The 21,907-nt window shown below is 42.8% G+C and overlaps 1 protein-coding gene across 3 annotated transcripts in view; it reads right to left on the bottom strand.

Moving 5' to 3' along the window:
* Lins1 (lines homolog 1) overlaps window positions 1–21,907 on the bottom strand; it is a 132,576-nt gene that overhangs the window by 12,945 nt on the left and 97,724 nt on the right. For all 3 annotated transcript variants that reach the window (XM_051206486.1, XM_051206485.1, XM_051206487.1), the window contains 2 exons: window positions 21,799–21,905; window positions 12,264–12,417 (listed from right to left, as the gene is read on the bottom strand). In XM_051206486.1, the coding sequence (XP_051062443.1) occupies window positions 12,264–12,417; window positions 21,799–21,905 (261 nt within the window). The remainder of the gene's footprint in view (window positions 1–12,263; window positions 12,418–21,798; window positions 21,906–21,907) is intronic.

The raw sequence follows: 21,907 nt of genomic DNA, 5'->3' as shown, positions 1-21,907 counted from the left end.
TCTGTAAAGTATCCCATTCCTTCTCTATGCAAAGTGCTTCCTGGGCTGTTCAATAAAAGAGGGATTACCCTTTGTTAGGAACACACACACACACACACACACACACACAGAGTTCTCAAGACTCTCCAGCATTTAAATAGTCACAGACAGTCACAGACTCAGACTCATATTCATATGACAGAAGACATAGGGAGAACAAAGTAGAGAATTAAAATTGGGCCTGCTTTTGTTAAATGACAACAAGGGGAAGTGCAACACTGACACATTTATTATTAATGCATTCAAACCTATTGCACAGAGGGTCAATGAGTTGAGGAAACCAAGTTGGAGTTCACTAAAGGCCAAGAAGCAAAATTTTATAAGACGAATAGTGGGAGATGGGAGCAGTATGGGGGAGTGTCCCGAGTGCAGCGAGGTCTCTTTGGTCCTGTCTGTGCAAATGGAGAGGGACTCCTTGAGGCCAACAAGGCCTGGGCAGGTGTGACCTGGAAAGCAACCCTTAGAGCTGTGGAGGGCCAATGATGTGTTTTCCTCTTCTTGGCTACAGTAAGAACTCCTGGGATATGGGCATCTAGGGGATATCAAGGACTCTACTTAACAGCCACAGACTACAGGTTTCCGGACAACCTCTAAGTCTTGAAAAGATCACAGCTATTGTTAGCAATCTAGCTGCTTCCAAAAATGAAATTCTACTCCATTTAAAGGAATATTTTTTTTTAAAAAAGGATCTAGCATTTAAAAATTAAAAATTCAAAGTGGCTAGTCTTGAATTAAAGAAAAATCACAAAATTTGCAAGCGTGGAAAATGGTACATATGCAGAGGGAAATTCAGTTAACACAAATAGACTCAGAAATATGGAATTTGAAAGAAAGGGGTGTTAAAATAGCTATTGGAAGAGCTGGAAAGATGGCTCAAAATTAACAGCACTTGCTGTTCTTACAGAGGACCTGGGTTCAATTCTTAGCACCCACAAGACAACTCACAACTATGTATAATTCTAGTTTCAGGAGATATGATGCCTCTGACCTCCTCCTGTCCAGGCACGGTACAAACATACATGCAGGCAAAACATTCAAACATATAAAATGAAATACATAAGTCTTGTGTGTGTGTGCACGTGCGCATGTGTGTGTGTGTGTGTGTGTGTGTGTGTGTGTGTGTTCTATTCAAGGAGGCAGAGGGAAATGAAACCAAGGAGAGAAATATAGGGAATATTATTTTAAAAACCAAATGGAATTTTTAGCAATAAAAACACATATCCAAAATAAAAGATATTAGATATGATTAATCACGGTTAAATGCAGCAACAGAAAGGACTGGGTAATGAAGCACAGAGAGGGGAAAACCCCAAAATGAACAGAGTAAGTTGTAAATGAAGTTACAGGGGAGGAGGGGATAATAGGGATATCTGAGGGCTGGGATGCAGCTAGCGGAGCACCTGCCCAGAAACACAGGCTCAGGGTCTGGTCCTCAGCACTGCAAGGAAAACATTTTTAAAGCCCGAATTTAATAAAAATTATGAAGGCATGAATTTAAGAAGCTTAAAAAACAACCAAAGCTAGAAGGAAATGATAAATTATTTAAAATAACAGTGATAAGAAGCTTCTTACAGACAACATCCTAATCAGAATACTATGGAGAAACCTCTTTGAAGAAAGAGATGGTGGTGGTGGGATGGGGGAGAAAAGACCTTAACACTCTAAATTCATCAGAGAAAATATTTTAAACAAAGGAAGAAAGTAAATAATTTCATGTAAACAGAAGCTTCGAGAACCAATGGTCAGAAGACTGTACTTAAACAAATGGGCACTTTCATGAGCACAAAAGACAAGAAGAAAAGCCCTCTGATTCTTGGGGTCTCTCCTGGCATTGAGAAATGAAATTTTCTTGGGACTGGAATCCAGTTCGGCACAGAAGGCACAAGTCATATGGTGGCACTGCCCAGAAGCCCTTTGGGAGCAACATTCTATTACATCTCCCATGGGTGCTCATGGCTGTATGATATCCTGGACTGCAAAAATCCATCTTGTTCAGAGCTGTGCCCACTGCAGAAGGCAGTACGTACTCAGTGGCATTCTAATGGTGGGTCTGCTGCCTAGCGGACACCTAGTTATAGCACTTTCTGTAGGGTTGGCTGAGGCTTCTGCTGCAACTTCTCTCCTGTCCAGCCCAGTACCCTTTACACCCTCACAGATGTGAGAATAGAGAGCACCCCCAATGCATGCACACACACCACGTGCTGCCTCCAGCCTCCTGGACAGTTGCACAGAGCCTTATCCTCCCCTCACCCTCTGAACAGACAGATGCCTGGACTTCCTTCACCTCATCTCATTTCATACTCACATGAGTGAGAAAGTATGGCTCTTTGTTTCAGGTATAGGAGAGTTGACCATGAAAGCATTACTGGAGAGTATTAGTTCTGGCATTAGTCAATGTCTCTGCTGAAGCTGGGCCCTGGTGGAGGATGGGTCAGACACAGCTATGACAAAGGATAGCCAATCCCATGCCTCTGAACAATGTAACCATGTTTCCAGGTTCACTTCAGCACAGATGTGCACACTGGCTGATTGCAACAGCAAATCCATGGGCTGGCTGTGGGGTCATAGGAAGAGAATGCGCCTGGAGCTGCCCTGCCCGGGATTTCCTGAGCCCTTGTGTGGTAAGAAATACCACTGCAAGAACACAGCGCCTGAGAGAGCACGGAGTACCACAGATGGTGTACCTGCTGCTCCCACATCAGAAGGCAGGATCAAGCCTTCTGACTCATAAATCACTCAGGCATCAGAGCCCACAAGATAAAGCAAAGCAAAGCTCTTTAGAGCTGTTTCTTTTACCTTCTCTGCCTTCTCATGAATAACATCTCCTTTGTGTTATTTGAAGCTCTGGCTAAGATTTACTCAGTGGGGCAGAGGAGGTGGTCACAGGATGGGGCCACAGAAAACAGTGGGAGACTAGCAGGCACAGCGTTGACCAGCATGCAGTCTCCCTCACACCTGCTTTAACCAATCTCTTTGGCCCAGGAGTCCCTTAATAAAACATTCACATCCCGCTGTGGATGTGTAGATTTATTAACAAGCCATGAATTATGTCTGGGCCCTTGTCTAAAGCTTAGATTCTACAGAAGACATCTGTGTGGAGACTGAATCTCTCTCTGTCTCTTTGTCTGTCTGTCTGTCTGTGAGTGGAGGGGGTAAGATGTGTGTGTGTGTGTGTGTGTGTGTGTGTGAGAGAGAGAGAGAGAGAGAGAGAGAGAGAGAGAGAGAGAGGGAGGGAGGGAGAATTTCTCTGCTAAGAAAATGGTGGCAATTCTCCTTTCAAAAGTACATGGAAATTCATTGAATTTTTTTTTTTGATGCGAAACAATTTTTAAATAATGGATAAAAGCAATGTTAAAGAATCTATGAATGCTTTTGGCCTAGATCTTCCCTGTCCTCATTGTCTTCTCCTGCTGGTGCAAGATGTGATCCATGGTCTAGGGACCATGAGAAACACTATTTGGGAGACAGGAGGGAGAGCCTGGAACATGAACAGTATAGCCATCAGTGGTATGTTTGTTTTGATAGCTTTCTTTCTGGCAACTGCCTAGATGACTTCCTATTGGGCAAAGATTTCACTAGTCTAGTGACAACACTGGATTGATCAGATGGCTCAGCAGATAAAGGCACCTGCCACCAAACCTAAGGAACTGAGTTTAATCCCTGGAACCCAGGTGGTGGAAGGAGAGAACAGACTCCTAAAATTTGTCCTCTGACCTTCACAAGTGTGCAAATGCATACATGAAATAAACAGAATAAACAGATGCAATACATAAAAAAAATCTGACACCTGCATTTTGAAAACCAATGTCAGAAATAACAAGGTGAACAGTGAGCAAAGGCAGCCAATACACAATAAAGCAAGCCCAGCAAATCACCACTGTGGCTGGCTAATCTGTAGGCAATTTGGGGGGTCGAGGGCTTGTAAATTCTACATGGACACCCAGAAGCTGAAGGCTCCTGGGAGCCCATCCTCAGCCAGCTCTGGCATCCAGCTGCTTTCCATACCGCCTTCCAAAGAAGTAAGGTGGACTGAAAAGGCAAACAGCTGGCCTACTACCCCATCCCCAAAGGCCCTGGCTTTCTTTAAATATAATATTTTCGCCATCAGAGGTTGGCTTGCTTGGAATTTAGAGCTCCAGAGACATTCGGGTGTTGTCAGCAACAGAGGCACACTGCTCTACTGCATGTGGCAACCACACCATTGTCCCAACAGAAAGAGAAATCTCAGAAACAAGCAAGGGGCAGGGAGGGTTCCAACTAGCTAATTTACATAGCAAACTGCAAAAGTACATTGAACAAGTCATTCTGAGAGAGTGCTGGTATAGTGTTATCCTGGGGTAGACAAAAGGTACCTCACTGATCAGCAAGTCACTATGTCAGCTCCAGTCCCAATGTGCATGAACATGTTTCCGTTTCTTTGTTATCATATAAGCCCTTCCCATTAAACTTGCTTCCATCTCAAATAGAGATGTGTGGTTGGGTCTTCCTCTGAAACTTATTTCAGTGCCCTGATGTATGTGAGTGTCTACTACAGACCAAGGGCTAAGTAACAGAAATGCCAGCAGCTAAGAGTGTTGGGAAAGGGTGGGCACCACCCCTCATGCATCATACACTTCTTGCCTTTATTTGCATATGTCTAGGAAGACACTTGTCTCCCTGACTGATTTCTTTAAGCAATTATACCCTTTAAGGCTATAAAATCACAGGTCCAAGGCTATGTTCAGCCAGAAAAATCCCTGAATGGGGTGGACAGCCTTTCTGTAAACTTCTCAAGTGCCCTTCCTGAGGAATTGGGGTTGGTTTGTCAGTATTTTGTAAAGCACTGATGAGAAAGACAATTATGCCAAAGAGCTGAGCCTATCTGGAGAGGTAGGAGGGCTCACCCTTGAGACCAGACTCCAGTTCCTCAGGCTTCCCAATGCCATTCTCACATTCCCGTGGTGACCTTGGGCTGCCATGTAATTTCTTCACCCTGCCTTTCTCGTCACTACAACAGGAGGACCATGGTGGCTTTATTAAGTGACCCTGAGACTCAGAGTACAGCATGAGTCATTGTACGTAAATGTGAGTGTGGTATGTTCATGATGGACAGCCAAGCCTTCAGAAGTGCCAGGTGTCAAAGTGGATCATTTAAGGTCTCTTCCAGCTCTAAGGTCCTATGGGGATTCAATTTTGTTGTGGAAATAAATATACAATCTAAAAGGATTCACTGTTGCTTCTTGAATAGACTGTGGAAACTGCTGATCTGCACATATATTCGGGAACATGGAAATATAAATTGAGAGTGTGATTTTTGGCTATTTCATTTCAACTATTAGTCTTTATGCTACTTTTATGAAGCTTTGTTCAACACAGGGCATTTGTGTATCTGTTACTACCCACTAAAACCTTGGAGACCTGGAGGCCTCTTGGATGTTAGGGATTTTATACTTCTTCTGTAATGTGATGACCCTGAGAGACCATGTCAGGGGATCATCTGGAATGTGAATCATAAAAGTCACCTGGCAGAAGATGTCTTAGGAAATTCATTCGAGCCTTGGTTGGAAGCCAAGAGTCCTGACATCTGACATCAGCTGTTGCACACAGCCTGTGGAGGCCATTGAGAGGCCTGACTGGGAGCCAACTGTTGGGCAACTTGCCTCAAGGCCTTCTGTGAGTCAGTAGAAAGGACGCTGCTGAAGGAGCAGTGCTTGTGATGATAGCGACAAAGCCATAGTGTGTTCTTGGTGTGTCCAACATGGTGTGAAAACCTGCTAGTGTCATCAGCTCCAGCTCACAAATGAAGAAACTGAGGCAATGGATATGGGTAACAGGAGCATGATCACACACCCAGGATATGGACTCTGGGAAGAATCCATGTTCTTAGCTACTTGATTACCTTAAACAGAAGGGATTAAGAATAAAGACAACTAGAAAGTGTTTCTTAGGCTTTTTAATAAGTTTAAAAGCAATTAAAGGATGTGTGCTGAATTATACTCTATTTTTATTATTTTGTATTGGGGGGGTTGTGTGTGTGTGTGTGTGTGTGTGTGTGTGTGTGTGTGTGTGTGTGTGTGTGTGCACGTGCACATGAATCCAGAAAACAGTCTTGGATGCTGTTATGCAGGAGCTGGCTTCCTGTTTTCTGAGACAGGGTTCCATCACCACTCCCTCAGTATTGATTACAGATGTGTGCTGGCTTTAATATGGATTGGGGGATTGAACTCAGAGCCTTGCTCATGCACAGCAAGAACTCTGCCAACCAAGTTGCCTCCTCAGCCCTGTGTTGCCTTTTAATCTCATAATTTGAGGACTTGATATTTTTATGTACTTGCTATTTTTGACTCCATGCAAGTATTTTCACTTATTTTTCTATTACTAATGTTCTACATTTAATTCAAATGAAGAATAAGACAAAAGGTAAATTTTACACAGTGAGAGACCTCAGCTCCAGCCTTGGCTTTGTTGTGAAATCACTGTGTAAATTCCATCCATGCAGGCCTCAGTTTCCTGCCACTAACTAACTTGTTCCACTATTCATCGACTCAGAGCAGAGCCTATAAAGTGTCACTCTATCTATGAATGTAACAGACAGACACTGTTAGTTTCAGGAGGCTGGGCCAGGTTGCCAAGGGGATAGCGTCTCCAACCTGGCTATGATGGCCGTGTTCTCTGGCTCCTCCTGAGTGTCTTGGCTATTCACCAGAACAAGATGATACAGAGACATGCTTGAGTTGGCCAGGACCCACAGTAACGTTTAGAGAGAAGAAATGAGAGCTTAAGGATGATCAAATACTCTGAAGTTATGTCAAACAAAAGTATGCCATGTTGCTTCCAATTTCCTCTACAAGCACTTCTTATGTTTGCATGGAGAATGACAAGATGGATATGTCAGCCTGTTATGTTTCTTCATGTGATGTGTGAGGGTTGGTAGCTCATCAGAAAAGTGCCCTTCTTATAAGAATCAAGTTTCAATGTCAAGTCTTATTCTCAAGCAGTAAGATGCCTGCTAAGCATGGTCTATGTATATCTGAATCCATTGTTTTATGACTTTATAACTATATTCTTTTTTATTCATGCATGTGTGTATGTTCATGTGTGTAAGGGTGCACTTGTATGGAGATGCATATGTGCATGTGTGGTAGGAGGTAGGTGGCAACCTTCGGCACCATCCTTAGGAATACCATCCATCTCCTTTGAGAGCAAATTTCTCATTCACCTAAAGTGAATCAATTGGGCTAAACTAGTTTGTCAGCAAACCAAAGGGACCCTCCTGTCTCTGCTTCTCAAGTACTGGGATTAGAAGATGTGTCATCATGCCTGACTTCTTCATATGGGATCCAGGATTGAATTCAGGTCCTCATGCTTACAAGTCAAGCACTTTACTGATTGATCCTCTGCCCCCCAGCCCTGTAGTGATAGTCTTACTTTAAGATATTAAAGAACAAAAGCAAATAGTGGTCATCCGTCATTTGCTATGTACATGCAAAGACTCTGGTTAGTGCAAAAAGTGACCATTACAAAGCATGCTAGTTTTAGCCTTCTTTTCAGGCTGCTATATAAGTACAGGAATACAAAAAATGAGTAATTATTTTGTAACTTTCTGCCTGTTGTGTATTCTTTCCTCTGAGTTTGAAACACTCCATCCTGCAGGGAAGCACCTTAAACAGGAAGGTATACAACTCAAAATATCTTCAGAAAGCTCCTGAATCTGACCAGGTTTACCAGGCCCCACCCTGCCAGAGTAAGGAATAAAAGCCTAGACTCCCTCTCAGACCCAGCTAAGCCAAACAAACTTTAAAGATGACTCCGAGGCCAGACCAGCTGTCTGCAAGAAGCAGAAACCAGCCTGATGCCTGGGAGAGGTTAGGAAAACTGAGGCACCTGGAAAGGACACTTCCCCAACCTGGTGAGCTCCCTGCAGGCTGTACAGTATGCTCCAAGTTTAGCTTTTGTGAGCTGTCACCCATGCTGGAATGGGCTTGGTGATACAGGTGTCTCTGTATCATTTCTGTTCTTATAAGTAACCTCTCACCTATATTCCTGTAAATAATTCCAATAAAACCCATTGCTTCACCAACTTGGACTTGGGTGGTATCCATACTTTGTTCTGATGTGAGTTCCCTGTCAAGCGTGAAGACATGTATATTACATCTCCCCAGAAAAAAGTTTTGTCACACAACAACATCTAAAACAGTGTGGTTTCTTTCTCCAAAATCACCTACCTCTGCATACTCAAAATTACTTTCTGAGAGCCTGCCATATGTAAAGGAGTTGAAGGAACAAATTCTTAACCTCCACTACAAGACTTGAAAGACATTCTTGGAGGTCTGTAAACTCCTGTAATTCCATGTTTAATGTATTCAGGAATTAGTCAGCTTGGTAACAACTAACTGCCTCTGAGACTAAATGCCCCTCTAAGACTTTTAGCTCTCCTCTCTCCCCTTGCAATGCAACTCTGCCTTCGAATGCCATTCTTTAAAAGGAGGCTTTATGGTTTTGGAAGAATTCACTGGTTTCACGGCCAGTTTTACCACTGCAGCAGAAAAGAGACAGCATATGCGAGCCAGCTGAAGTCATACACACAGCAAGAATTAGGGCTGCAGGGCCATGCGGCCATCAAATTGCATTTGGAAAAGCTTTTCCAAGTATTGCATGAGAAGCCAGGAATTTTTGATCACCGTCTGCCAGGCTGGCATGACCCATTCGGCATCAGAACTGTGAAAGTCACAGTGAAGCCAAACAAGGGCTTCTGTTGGCTTCCAAGTGTGGCCCTCCCTGGCTTTCTGCCAGACCTGGAATATTGTCACTCATCAGCTAATGTAAGGATGGTTTCTTTACCAGGGCAGGAAGTCCAGGAAGGGTCAGTAGACCAGATGGAACAGGTTTAACTGAGGCCCCCCTTTTATGCCAACTACTACAAGCATCAGTTGTTTATCTGTCCACCTTGGAACATCATTTGTGCTCTTCACCTTTGCCTGTCATGCAGAGATGCCATTTTCATAGGAAATTGCTTAGAACTCCTATTAGCTAGAACACTGATCTAGAACATTCAGTTAAGTTAATTTCTTGGCACTCCAGCTTTAGTGGGAAAATCAGTTTTCAGGCAGCCTGGAGTGGTGACATGAGCATCTTTAATCCCAGCATGGGAGAGGTAGAGGCAGAAGGAGCTCTGTAAGTTTGAAGTCAACCTGCTCTACATAGTGAGTTGCAGGCCAGCCAGAACCCTACCCCTTGAAAATAAGCCACAAAACCTCTCAGGGCTTGTTTTTAAAAATATTAACCCAGATGTGGCTCAGATCTCTAGATCTAGAGGCTGAGAGATGGCCGAGAACTCAGAGGGGAGTACTACACTGCCCATCCATTGTTCACTCTTCAGGGGCCTTTCAGGTAAGTTTACTAAAGTAGAGAAATGAATAAACCAGATTTGATGAAAAATGAATGTATCTGATTAGAATGCAGCTACTTGCTGCATGTGACTCTTCATTGGTGACATGAGGTTGTTGTACACAGGTGGTGGCACCCCAGAGAGGACCAGCTCCAGCTATCATCCTGAAAGATACTTAAGGATGTTTCTTTAGGCACAGAAAGACAGATCCGACTTTTTTTAACTTGGTTTCAACATCCAGCTCAAATCCTATCACTCGGTAGTCTGTCCTCACAGTCAACAATTTTTGCTTCCATAACAAGCCCCGGGGCCCACTGTGCAGCACCCTCCATGGCATACACTGTAAAATTGTTGCTAGGGAGTGGATTACTTCCCTAAGTCAGTGATTGTGCTTCATGCATTTCTCACGCTCTGTCCTTACTGTTTCTGAAATTAAAGTCCAAACCAAATACAAAATAAATGTAAACTGCCAAAAATATAAAAGATATTAGGAATTTTATGTAATATATATATATATATATATGTCATGTATTTTATATAACCACATTTAGTCATTTCCAATCACACCTACCCTACTAGTAAAGATAACAATGCATCTGACAAGTACTCATTGTCAGCCAATGAAGGCAGCAGGTGTCCTGACACTTAAGCATAATATGTTACTTGCATATGTGGAGTGATGCTGGTGTGAGCAAACCTACTATACTGCTGAGTGCATAAAATTACAAGAGACAATTATGTATAATTTATAGAACTTGATGATGATGGTAAATGAATGCCACGTGCTTATGTACTTACTATAAAACTTTCATCATTATCATATCTACATATTTATATAGGTGCATACTGTAAAGGTGTAGCTGTGTTACTTCAGCCAGTCTCATACATTTCAATGTTTAGCAGCTCTCATAATTTTACTATCTGTTTCAATTAACCTCTTGATGTGCTTATTTTGATCCTCAGAGCGCTAGGCTATACCACATAGCTGCTTAAGTGTGCAGTAGCCAATACCAACTAGATCTCTGTGAGTTCACACAATGACTTAATCATCTAGTAATGCATCTATGAATATGATCTGTAGTTAAGCAATGTGTGGCTGTATTTAGCAAAGTTGTTTTCGGAAACAAACTACAGACAAATGATGGGCAATATTCCAAAAGCAGAAGCAAGGTCATGCAAAAAGCATTACATGCAAACTGGGTGTTCAGCAGGGAAATATTACATGCAAACTGGGTGTTCAGCAGGGAAATATAAGGCTCTGACATATAATTCACCCATCTCAAAAAGCTTATCTGGGGGTGAGGCGATGGCTCAGTAGTAAAGTGTTTGTGTGAGAATGTGAGTTTAGATCCCCAGAACCCATGTAAAAGCTGCACAAAGCATTGGAACACATGTGTAACTCAGTACTGAGGAACCAGACTTTGCAGCTTAGTCAAATTAGTGTGCTCTGGGTCAGTGAGAGACTCTGTCTCAAAAAAAAAATGAGGTGGAGAGACATTGAAAAAGACACCCACCATAGACCTCTGGCCCCCATATGCATACTTACCATACATGTGTGCACCTGCATACACACACAGACACATGTGCAGCTGTGTACAAACATACACACACATACATATAATACAGACACATGTACAGCTGTATACATACATCTACACACATACATATGACATATACTGTGCAACTGTATAAATACATACACATAACACATACACATGTGCAGCTATATACATACATATACATACATATAACAGACACATGTGCAGCTGTATACATACATATACACACATACATATGATATATATTGTGCAACTGTATAAATATATACATACACACTTATAGTACATACACATGTGCAGTTGTATACACACACATGTACACATACATAAATACATATTCATGGGCAGCTGTATACATACACACATAACACAGACACATGTGCAGCTGCATACACACACCTACATATTTGCAGTTGTATACACATAACACAGACACATGTGTAGCTATATATATGCACATACATAGGACACATGGACAGTTGCATACACACATGCATGCACACACACACACACATCTCAAAACAAGTAAGGTCTGACTCAAGGGATTCTCAAAGCAGCAGCCATTCTTTTTGTATTAAAAATTTTCTAACTTTTGGAGCTGGAGAAATAGCTCAGCGGTTAAGAACACTGGCTGCTCTTCCAGAGGTCTTGGATTCTATTCCCACCCACATGGTGGCTCACACCATTAATAATGGGATCGATGTTCTGATGCCCTCTTATGGCATGCAAGCATACATGCAGACAGAGCACTCATACATAAAATGCATATATATATATATATATATGTGTGTGTGTGTGTGTGTGTATATATATATATATATATATATATATATATCAATTCCAACTACCATACTCTCTAATAAAGTTCCTTCTTCCTCTTCAGTGCTAGACATACTTGAAACACACTCTACTGCCAAGCTACACCCCAAACCCCTAAAGCAAAGACCCACTCACGAAAAATCTGACACTATACCATAGAGAAATCGTGAGCATAAAGCTCAGAAAACAGATCACTGGTAGAGCACCACCCTAGCATGTGGGTTTGATCCCCAGCACCTCAAACAATCAATAAAAGTAAATAATTCTAGTTAAAACTGTGTTCATAGTTTTATACTCACTGACATTCACTCCAACTCTGCCAGTGACTTAGCCTAGCTGTAGGACATAACAAGTATAAGGGTCCAGCTTCTATCAATAAAGTAAACAAAATGATGAAGGACCATGGTGCTCCACGGTCTGGACTCCACGTGTACAATTAGACTACAATTTAGAAACAGCTCAGACTGGCCAGCACTTACCTTCATGAATATGCATCTATTGAGCATCTTCATTATGAAATAACCCCAGTAAAGGTGAAGGCCCTGCAGGACCATGAGCTGGAAGTTGAGGAAGATGTATGAGAAGAAGGGTTCGAGGTAGTACAGAGGCAGAATCAGGGTGCAGTACAAAATCCTGTGGGGCAGAAAAAAAAAAAAAAAAAAAAAAACAGGTGGAAGATCTCACTATGGCCAAAGCACTGGAGAATTTTCAACACAAGAGCATGTTTCTTCTCCCCAAACATATGCCAGTAATTAATTTCAAATGATGTCTATAAAATTCTCTATAGGAAAAAAAGGGCCATTACCATTTACATCACCCTTACAGACAATCAAAAAGTATAGCCTGTCTCCTAATAGAAAACCAGCAGCAAGTGACCTTCGTGCCACCACTTGAACGAGAATTCCTGTGCCTCAGTTCCCTGCTTGTAAACAGAAAAGCTTCCATGAACATCTTTACCTTCTAGGAAGAGAGAAGTCAAGCAATTGAGATAATACGTTTACATGTGATACCAGGCACACACAAGGCCAGGATTCAATCCCTAGTACCCCTGCCCTAAACACATATTTCACAATTGCTGCCATTTCCTAAAGTGAACTGCCCACTGTATCTGCTGCATCCATAGACTCCTGAACACAATTTCACTGCCCCTGATATATCAAGAGGCATAGCATCTTCAGCTCTTACTCCAGGATAAAAGGCTAAATGTTCTTTCAGCTAACCTCATGCCACTGTGTCAATCCTAGAGTCTTTAGAATGGGTGGGTCATAAACATGTACTTACTTATAAAAATAATTTGCCCATTTACATTGGGAAAACAAGAACAAAAGAACAAAAAATTGTTCACAGCATCACCTCTTAAAAGATACTGTAATTTTTCCCATGCAGTTATTTAATTTTTAAATTAACATACAGCCACATTTGCTGAGGTTTGGCATAGAGTTCAGTGAGCCCTAGGATGTAGAACAGGCCACGATGCCTAGGAACATAGTGATCTATTCCTCTGTAGTCACACCCTCTCCACCTTAACCAGTATAGCCCAGTACAACCCAATATAGCCCGGTACAACCCAGTACAACCCAGTACATCCCAGTACAGCCACTTATCTGCTCTCCAGCCTTCACTTATTTATTTTTTTATTTATATTTGAAACAAGCTTGTTTTACATATTAATCCCAGTTCCCTCACTCTCCCTGCCTCCCGCACCAATCCCCAGACCTTCTCCTTTCTGCTCCCCAGAGAAGGTGAGGCCTTCATGAGGAGTCTTCAAAGTCTGTCTTATCATTTGGAGCAGGGCCTAGGCCCTCCTCATGTGTCTAGGCTAAGAGAGTATCCCTCTATGTGGAATGGGCTCCCAAAGTCCATTCTTACACTAGGGAAAATACTGATCCACTACCAGAGGCCCCATAGACTGCCCAGTCCTCCCAACTAACACCCACGTTTAGTGGGTCTGGGTCAGTCCTATGCTGGTTTCTCAGCTATCAGACTGGAGGCCATGAGCTCCCCCTTGTTCAGGTCAGCAGTTTCTGTGGCTTGACCCCTTTGCTCATCACTCCTCCTTCTCTGTAACTGGATTCCAGATATTCCGCTAGAGTTTAGCTGTGGGTGTCTGCTTCTGCTTCAATCAGCTACTAGATGAAGGCTCTGGGATGGCACATAAGGTGGTCATCAATCTCATTGTCATGGAAGGGCATTGAAGGTAGTCTCTCCACTATTGCTCAGATTATCAGTTGGGTTCCTTCACTCATATCCTTCCCCAGAGTGTATTTTGAGATTGTTGTCTTTTACTTGCCCACTGCTCTTATGACTCAATCAAGTCCTGTTGTGGAATAATCTTTTTGTACACTATGAAGATGTGTTACTGTTATCAGTTTAATAAAAATCTGAACAGACAATAGCTAGTAGGCAGGATTTCCAGGCCGAGAGGATGCTGGGAAGAAGGGTGAGGATGCCAGGAGAAGACTACCAGATGCAGAATGAGTTGGACACACAAAATGGGAAAGAGATAAAAGTCACATGGTAGAATGTAGATTAATTTTTTAAAAATGGGTTAATTTAAATTATAAGATCTAGTTAAGAATAAGCCTAATATTTCATAATTAATAATGTTTCCATGTCGTTACTAGGGAACTGACAGTCCTGACGAAAATGTCCAGCTACAAAGTCCCCATGGGAATCAGTAACATTTCTTTGTGTCACTCAGTGTCCCATTGTATGAACAGATCACACTTACATGTTTACCTACTGAGGAGACTGGAGTTGTTTTCCATGTTTGGCCTTTTGGAAAAGAATCAGCTGTTGTTACCAGCTGCAGAAGAGTGAGTAGGCAGGTGGAACCACTTTGTGGTGTTTGGCAAGTACAGGGTTAATTTTACAAGCGACCCAAGTACTGATCTCTGGAGTGGCTGCTGTATAACCTCCTCCCATGTCTGTCCTGCATATTATCTTGCAGAGATATCCGCTCCATGTTAAATATAGCCCTTGGCAGGCTTTACATTTGTGGTGGTTTGGATAAGAATGGCCCCACAGGCTCATGTTTGAATGCTTAGGGGAATGGCACTGTTTGAGAAGGATTTGTAGGTATGGCCTTTTTGGAGTATTTGTGGCCTTGTGGGAGGAAGTGTGTCAATGGAGGTGGGCTTTGAGGATTTTTTTAAAGCCCATGCTGGGCCCAGTGTTTCTCTCTCTGCTTATGGACAGGATGTAGAACTCTCAGCTCCTCCAGCACCATGTCCATCTGCACGCCACCATGCTTCCTGCCATGACGATAACGAACTGACCCTCTGAAACTGTAAGCAAGCCTTCAGCTAAAGGCTTTCTTTTAGAAGAGTTGCCTTGGTCCTGGTGTCTCTTCACAGCAATAGAATAGTGACCAAGATACCATTTAAATTCATTTATACCAAAATCATTTTATGCTGTTCAAAAAGCTCAATGCATCCAGTCTTTTCCAAGTGGAAAATCTTACAAGTGTATTCAAAATGTACATTAAAGGTGCATTTTGGAGAGTATCAAACACTGCCACATTATTTTCTAAAATTACAGATTATAAAGTCATCAGAAATTCATGAACAGTTTATCTCCCCATAAGTATCTGGTGGGTTTAAGGTTTCCTAATTTAAAAAAAAAAAAAAACAGCACAATTTAAACAGGTTTTGCAAGTCTGTGAAGATCCTCTATGTCTACTCAGCAACTGCTTCCTCTTGTGTGAGTGATCAATCAGCTCAAGTTCTGCCTGCTCAAAAACTCATTGTATAATTTACCCATTTTTTATGCAGACATTTCTCAGGTTTGCTTTTTAACTCAAAAATATAACTTTATTGTCCACTTAGGATTCAAAAAATACATAAAATGTGAAGAGGTTTTAAAAACACCCAGAACTTGCACAACTTGCAGATGTTAGCATGTATCTTTCACTCACAGGGTTTTATATATCAGAGAAACACTGCATGTATGATTTGGGACCCTGACTTTTTCCTACTCCATGTCACAGAGAATTTTTCATGTCAATGAATGTAGCTATGTATTAGAATCAAGCAAACTTGTGTGTTCTACCCAGAGCCAGTGATGTCACAGATAATGAAGGAGATGCCACATTCTGTCACTTCACCAAGCCAGTATAATCCCTAAATACAGTCTAAAATTAGTCCTTATACCCACAGACAAGTACAGTTCTTAACCTTTATCAAGGAAACTTGCTCTTTGCAACAGACTGAGACCATAGCAGAAGACCACAACCAACCAGACTGCAGTCACAGAGCTCAGTCTCAGTGGACACAGCTACAAGACAACTCTCTTAGGAATCTGGGATCACTGAAGAAAATGGGGTGGAGGTTTGCTCTGATATTGTGTCTTCTAGTAATGACAGAAGTTACACCTATAACGTTTCACCAATATGATTGCCCCAGTATGACATGAACAAGGACAACCACAACAGACTAACGTGGATAGAGAAAGACTCCAAGACCCCAATCCTACACAAAGAACTACAGGCAACTAAGAAATGCTAACATCTGGAGACACAGTCTTCCTCAAGGAAGAGCACACCCACTGGCCAACCAACACCAAATGGTCTGCACTGAAAAAATATGTACATACGATATTCTACAGGCTGATTTATGTATTAAGAAATATATATGTATATAATAATACAAATACATAAGTAACAATAATTAATGGAAAAAAATACCATAAGGGGGGCTAGAGAGATGGCTCAGCAGTTAAGAGCTGATTATTCTTCCAGGGGACTCAGGCTCAATTTCCAGCACCCACATGGCAGCTCACAACTATCTGTAACTACAAGATCAAACAAACATGTAGGAAAAACATCAATATACATAAAAAAAACAAAAATAAATTATTTAAAAATAAAAAAGATCATGAATTTAAAAGAGAATATGGGAGAGTTTGAAGGGAGGAAAGGAAAGGAAAGAGAAATGATGTAATTATACTATAACCTCAAAAAAAAGTAGTAAAAACAAAAAAAAAAAAAGAAAGAAAGAAAAGATAAGGCCACGGGTCATCTGCTCTCTGTGTTACAACTACTTAATCCTGACATTGTAAGAAAACAGCAACTATATGGCACCTTACATATAAATTAATGTGTGGCTGGGTGAGTCACAATAAAACTTATTAACAAACCAGAGTGTGACCTAGAGTTGACCCTAAGCCATAGTTTACCATTATCTGCCACACATCATTCTACGTAACAGCTGTACAAGATCCATTTCACAAACACACTGCAACTTAATTCTTTCCTGATAAGATAGATAAGTTCCTTCCAAATCTATATTATAAAGAACATGGTGAAAATTACTTGAAATGCATGTTATTGAGATTGTTTTGAGTCTTCTTTTAGAGAAGCTAAAATCCTGGACCCATCAGACACTGCACTCATTGAGCGTGGTAATATTTTGCTCAGCTGCTTTCCTGCAAGACCACCCAACTTTTGTTCTTGTGCCCAGCATGACGGCACCACTCCCTCAGATCCTGAGCAACACCATGTTTTGTCAGTCTCCGTGGAAAAGAGCATTGCCTGTATATATTGACTTTTTATCTCAGATGAGGCTACCATATTTACATGTTACTAATTTTCACCTGTTCTTTGGTGAATTCTATGTATATCAATTTTCCTTTAAGAAATGTATTAGCCTATATTCATTGTCTAAACTTAAATGATGAACTTAAATACAGTGACTCTCCCTCCCCATGGGTATGAGGTTATTTACTAATTGAGGACAACTTACAAGTTGCTATACCCTCTTTTTTTCCTTCCAGTGGTGAGGATTGGGCCTGGTGTATGTGGGGCAAGACTCTACCACAGACCAACATGCAGCCCATATCATGATGTTTTTATATTTCTGTGTCTGTTTACCTCTCCATAATAAGAGTCTCCACGCTACTCTGGTTATCCCTGATTTTATAACTTTCCCCTGGGTCTCTGGGCTGACTTCAACTGGCTTTGTGGTGACAGCTGTCTCATGAGTGTGCCTCACCAGCAGGCAGATTCCCAAAGCCATAGCTGCAACCTGTGGTCATCTGTGCTCTCCTTTCTCCTCCAGGTCCCGTTCCCTCATCCATTCCTCTGTCAGAAATCTGTCAGTGTCAAAACTGACAAAGGAGGATACTAGAAAATGTTCTTTCCATACTGTACCAAAAAATGTGAACTAGCAAATACATAAATTGCTCACTGTAATTCATGTAAAGAGAGTAGGGTGTGGGGCATGGAAGAAGATTCTAGCTAAAGTGATACTGACTTCCCTGCTTCTGCCTGTGCAAAGTGAAGGCGGATGAGAGGATTCCGGGGGCGAATATTTTTGCTGCATATACAGAAACCCCTAGGGCAGCACGATGGAACATTCAGGGGACTGAAAAAGCCTCAGTGGCAGTTCCCTCCATGTTGGGAGCTCTGTAGCTTAAAACTCCTTTAATGGAGAGAGGAGCAGGAGGTGGGTGGAGATATTCACGTGTAGCCTTGAAAGACTTAAACTAGCAAAGAAATGAAATAAAGCCCAAATAATTGGAATGCTGGGCAGTATTTGCTAACCACCAGCCCTGAGATAGCAAGATACCAAGAATTCACACTGCCCCTCCTTTCAGTGAGTCAGCAGGTGGTAAACAGGGTCCTTAAGAAACAAAGAGATAGCTGCAACCCCTGTTTGCACAGACAAGATTAATTAGCACACTCCAAGGCCCTAAGGTCTGCTGACCCTAACAGCAAGACCATCCGGAATCAAAGGGTCCGGACAGAGGGTCACACCCCCTCCCTAAGCTTGTGGGTTTTGCCTTTAAAAATGCCTGTGCGGGGAACATGATGCTTCTCTCTAGCCTGTGTGCTGAGGGAGCCTGTTTGCGCAAACGATTCCTGTTTATTAAAGCCTCTTGCGTGTTGCATCAGCTGGACTGGCCATTGAGTTCTTGGGGGTACTGACCAAAACTGGGAGACTCTTCATTCTGAGGGTCTTACAGACTTTCACATCCAGGTAACTTGGGTATGGCCTTCCTTTTAAGGGCAAAGGGACAAGTTGATTTTGGATAGGAATTGAAGCACCTGGCAAAGCTCTTCAGAGCTGGATTCATGGCATGATGCTATTTGTCCTGGTTCCTCAGTCATGGGTTAGGTGGAACTCACCACACCCCTGTGACCTGGAAGCACCATAGACCCATAGCCTACCTAGCAAACTTGCTGAGCATCTGGAAAATAGAAAGCCACCATTGAAATGCATATGCTCTGGTGGGGAGGTGAGCTGGATGCAGAGGGGCATGGGGGGGGCGGGTAAAGGCGGGAGCCACAGAGGTCACAGATTTCAGGGAGTGCCTCTACCCGGCTGGTCCCCAGTTCATCTGTAAAATGAAAACTTCTTGCCCACCCCATCTTGGAGTTATGGCACTGACGTTGGTGCCTTCAGAAGGGCTCTGCACAGTAAACTCTCAAAGCATGGCAATTAGAGCTATCGCCCTCACTGCCATTCTGATTCAACTGCTTCCAGGGCCTTCCTCTCCTAAACAAGAGGCCCAACAGAGACACAGTTAGAGCAGCCCCATGTGGGAGCTGCAGAACTGGCTAGGCTGGGGAAGGAGGCACTTCAGAGTGGAGATCAGGCTGGGAGGAGGGCCAAGTGGGATGTGCCTTCTGAGCATTCTCTGTGGGAGGACAGAGGGCATGGAGGGGAGGGAGCATGGTGAGGGTGGCCTTGGTCTGTCATTTCTAAGGACCGAATCTCATTTTGCACGGCTTCTCTTCTGTTTAAAGAATAACAAGAAAAGCCATCGTGGCATTGCACCCCTCCCCCACCCCTCCCCCCACCCCTCCCCCACCCCATCCCCGTGTCCTGACATGAGTGCAGACATGCATGCCATTTACTCCCCACTTTACCATGTTTCTACTTTATAGCAGCTGAAGGCGGTTTTCCTTTACATGGCGGGGTGGAGGGGAGCCCTGGACCCACAGAACTTTCTCTTTCCAAACTGCAGAGCTGCTACTGTGCATCTGACTGCCCGCTCGGCCTTTTCTCTGTATTTGGTTCTGCTTCCTCTCCTCACTCTTAACCAATTGAGTCGACATAGTTTAAACAAGTCACAGTTTTGCTATAAGTAGTAGCTGGTTTTGCCAACATCCACCCACAAGTTCTATTTTCCAAGTGGAAATTTCTGATTGTAGGTGTCAGGTGTCTGTGTTGTGTTTTCCTCACTGATTGAGGGAGGGTGAGAATTTTTCGTTCTTATGACACCAGTGGCTGGTTCTGGAGATGAAGCCATGTTTGGCATGCTTGGCATGTCTTGGGGTTCCGGGTATGGTATAGATGAAGACAATGTAATAGACACTCAGCGAAGACAAACTCTTCACCCTCTGGTTCAGCAACTATAATGGAAAGGTGTGTACTGGGTGGTGGCTTATAGCTCAGTGGGAGACAGCTTGCCTAGAATCCAGCCCTACATTCAACCCCAAATCTGCCTGAAAAGAGCAAAGAGTTTTGCTCTGTATCCCAAAGGCCCTACTTTTGCTGTTTCTGGTTGTAGTTCTTTTCTTTTAAGTGTGTGTGTGTGTGTGGGCGCGCGCGCGCGTGTGCATACACCTGTATACATGTTTGCATATGTGTGGAGTCTTAGCTTGATGCCACGGGAGCCTCTGCCTCTCCTGCTGAGATTGCAGGCAGCCCCACCCGCCCACCAGGTTTTTTCATTCTTATTGTTTTCAGGTGCTGGATGGTCCAAACTGATCCTGACACTTGCATGGCAACACTTTACCCCCCCCCCCCCGAACATTTCCCCAGCTCCTGGTGTTGGCTCCTTCACATGTACTGTAAGTATGGGATCTAAATGCTGCAACAATGACATAAGGAACAAAAAAACTAGTAAAAACAAAACAAAACAAAACAAAAAAGCAAAGCAAAACAAAACAAATAAACTGTTTCAGATAAATGTCTTCTGCTTGCAACACATGCCCTGGTTCCATGTTGTGGTGGGGGAGCAATAAAAAGAAAGTAGGGTTGTTAAAATCCTAACGTGGAAAGTAGATTGAAACATTTTCTGCAATTAAAAGCTATGTTGTGATTTTGTAAAAGACTGTCCCCTGGCTGGATGGTGGTGGCACACGTGTTTAATCCCAGTACTTGGGAGGCAGAGGCAGGCGGATCTCTGTGAGTTCAAGGCCAGCCTGGTCAACAGAGCCAGTGCAAGGATAGGTTCCAAAGTTACACAAAGAAACTATCTCAAAAAACCAAAAACAACAACAACAAAAAAGACTGTCCCTGCTCCTAAGACATGAATGCAGAAGGATTTAGATTTAGGGTAAAAGATTATTAAGTTGATATTTAGAACTTCCAAATGACTCACAAGTGTGTGTGTGTGTGTGCGCGTGCGCGTGTGTGTGTGTGTGTAAGGGAGGAAGAAGAAAAGGGAAAACTGCTACTGGTGAGGTAAACACAGGCTGCCATGTTACACACTCCAAATGATTTCTAAGTGAGTAAGGAATAAAGGGATTTGGACTAAGTGAATAGGCTGGCCCCTAAGATGCTATGGTCTAATGAGTGATCATTTTCATTGTCCTTAAGAAAGCAGTGACAGAAGACAACAGAAGGCACAGCTGGTCAGGAGCTCCTCACAGGGCAGCCTACCCGAGGGGGCAGAGTTCAGTTAGCTGAAACTATCTCCTCTCCACAGGTACAGTACTCCAAAGCGCTACCTCAAGGGAGTGCTCTGAGCTCCCACAGACTCTTGCTTCCACTACACAAGTCCCTTTGCTCTGTGGCAGCACCAGGGTATTAAGCTGACCCCAGCATCATAGAAGGATTACTTGGTCTTTGGAAGGGCCAGGACCCAGCCTTTGGGTGAAAAGATCCATTGTGCCCTTGTCCTCAGTTTTCACTGAGAAGAACACTAACTAAGAACACTTTCATGCTTAACATGAAAGGCTCCAACGCATTGTCTATCCAGCTGAATTTGGCAGAAATAACTGGGAAGATGAGGGGATGGCATCATAACATTATAAGGTGGAAAATGGTACCTTTGTCTACTCACCAGAATGGGAAAATGATGAATCGGCTGATGAAGAACACGATAGAGAAGATGAGAAATAGGATATTGCAGGTCTGCTTCCATCCAGCATATGAAAACATCTTAGCAGACT

This window comes from Phodopus roborovskii, unplaced genomic scaffold (genome assembly GCF_943737965.1).
Source record: "Phodopus roborovskii unplaced genomic scaffold, PHOROB, whole genome shotgun sequence".
In the NCBI taxonomy this organism is placed as follows: Eukaryota; Metazoa; Chordata; class Mammalia; order Rodentia; family Cricetidae; genus Phodopus; species Phodopus roborovskii.
The sequence above is the reverse complement of the archived record's forward strand: the minus strand, read 5'-3'. Positions and strand labels throughout refer to the sequence as shown.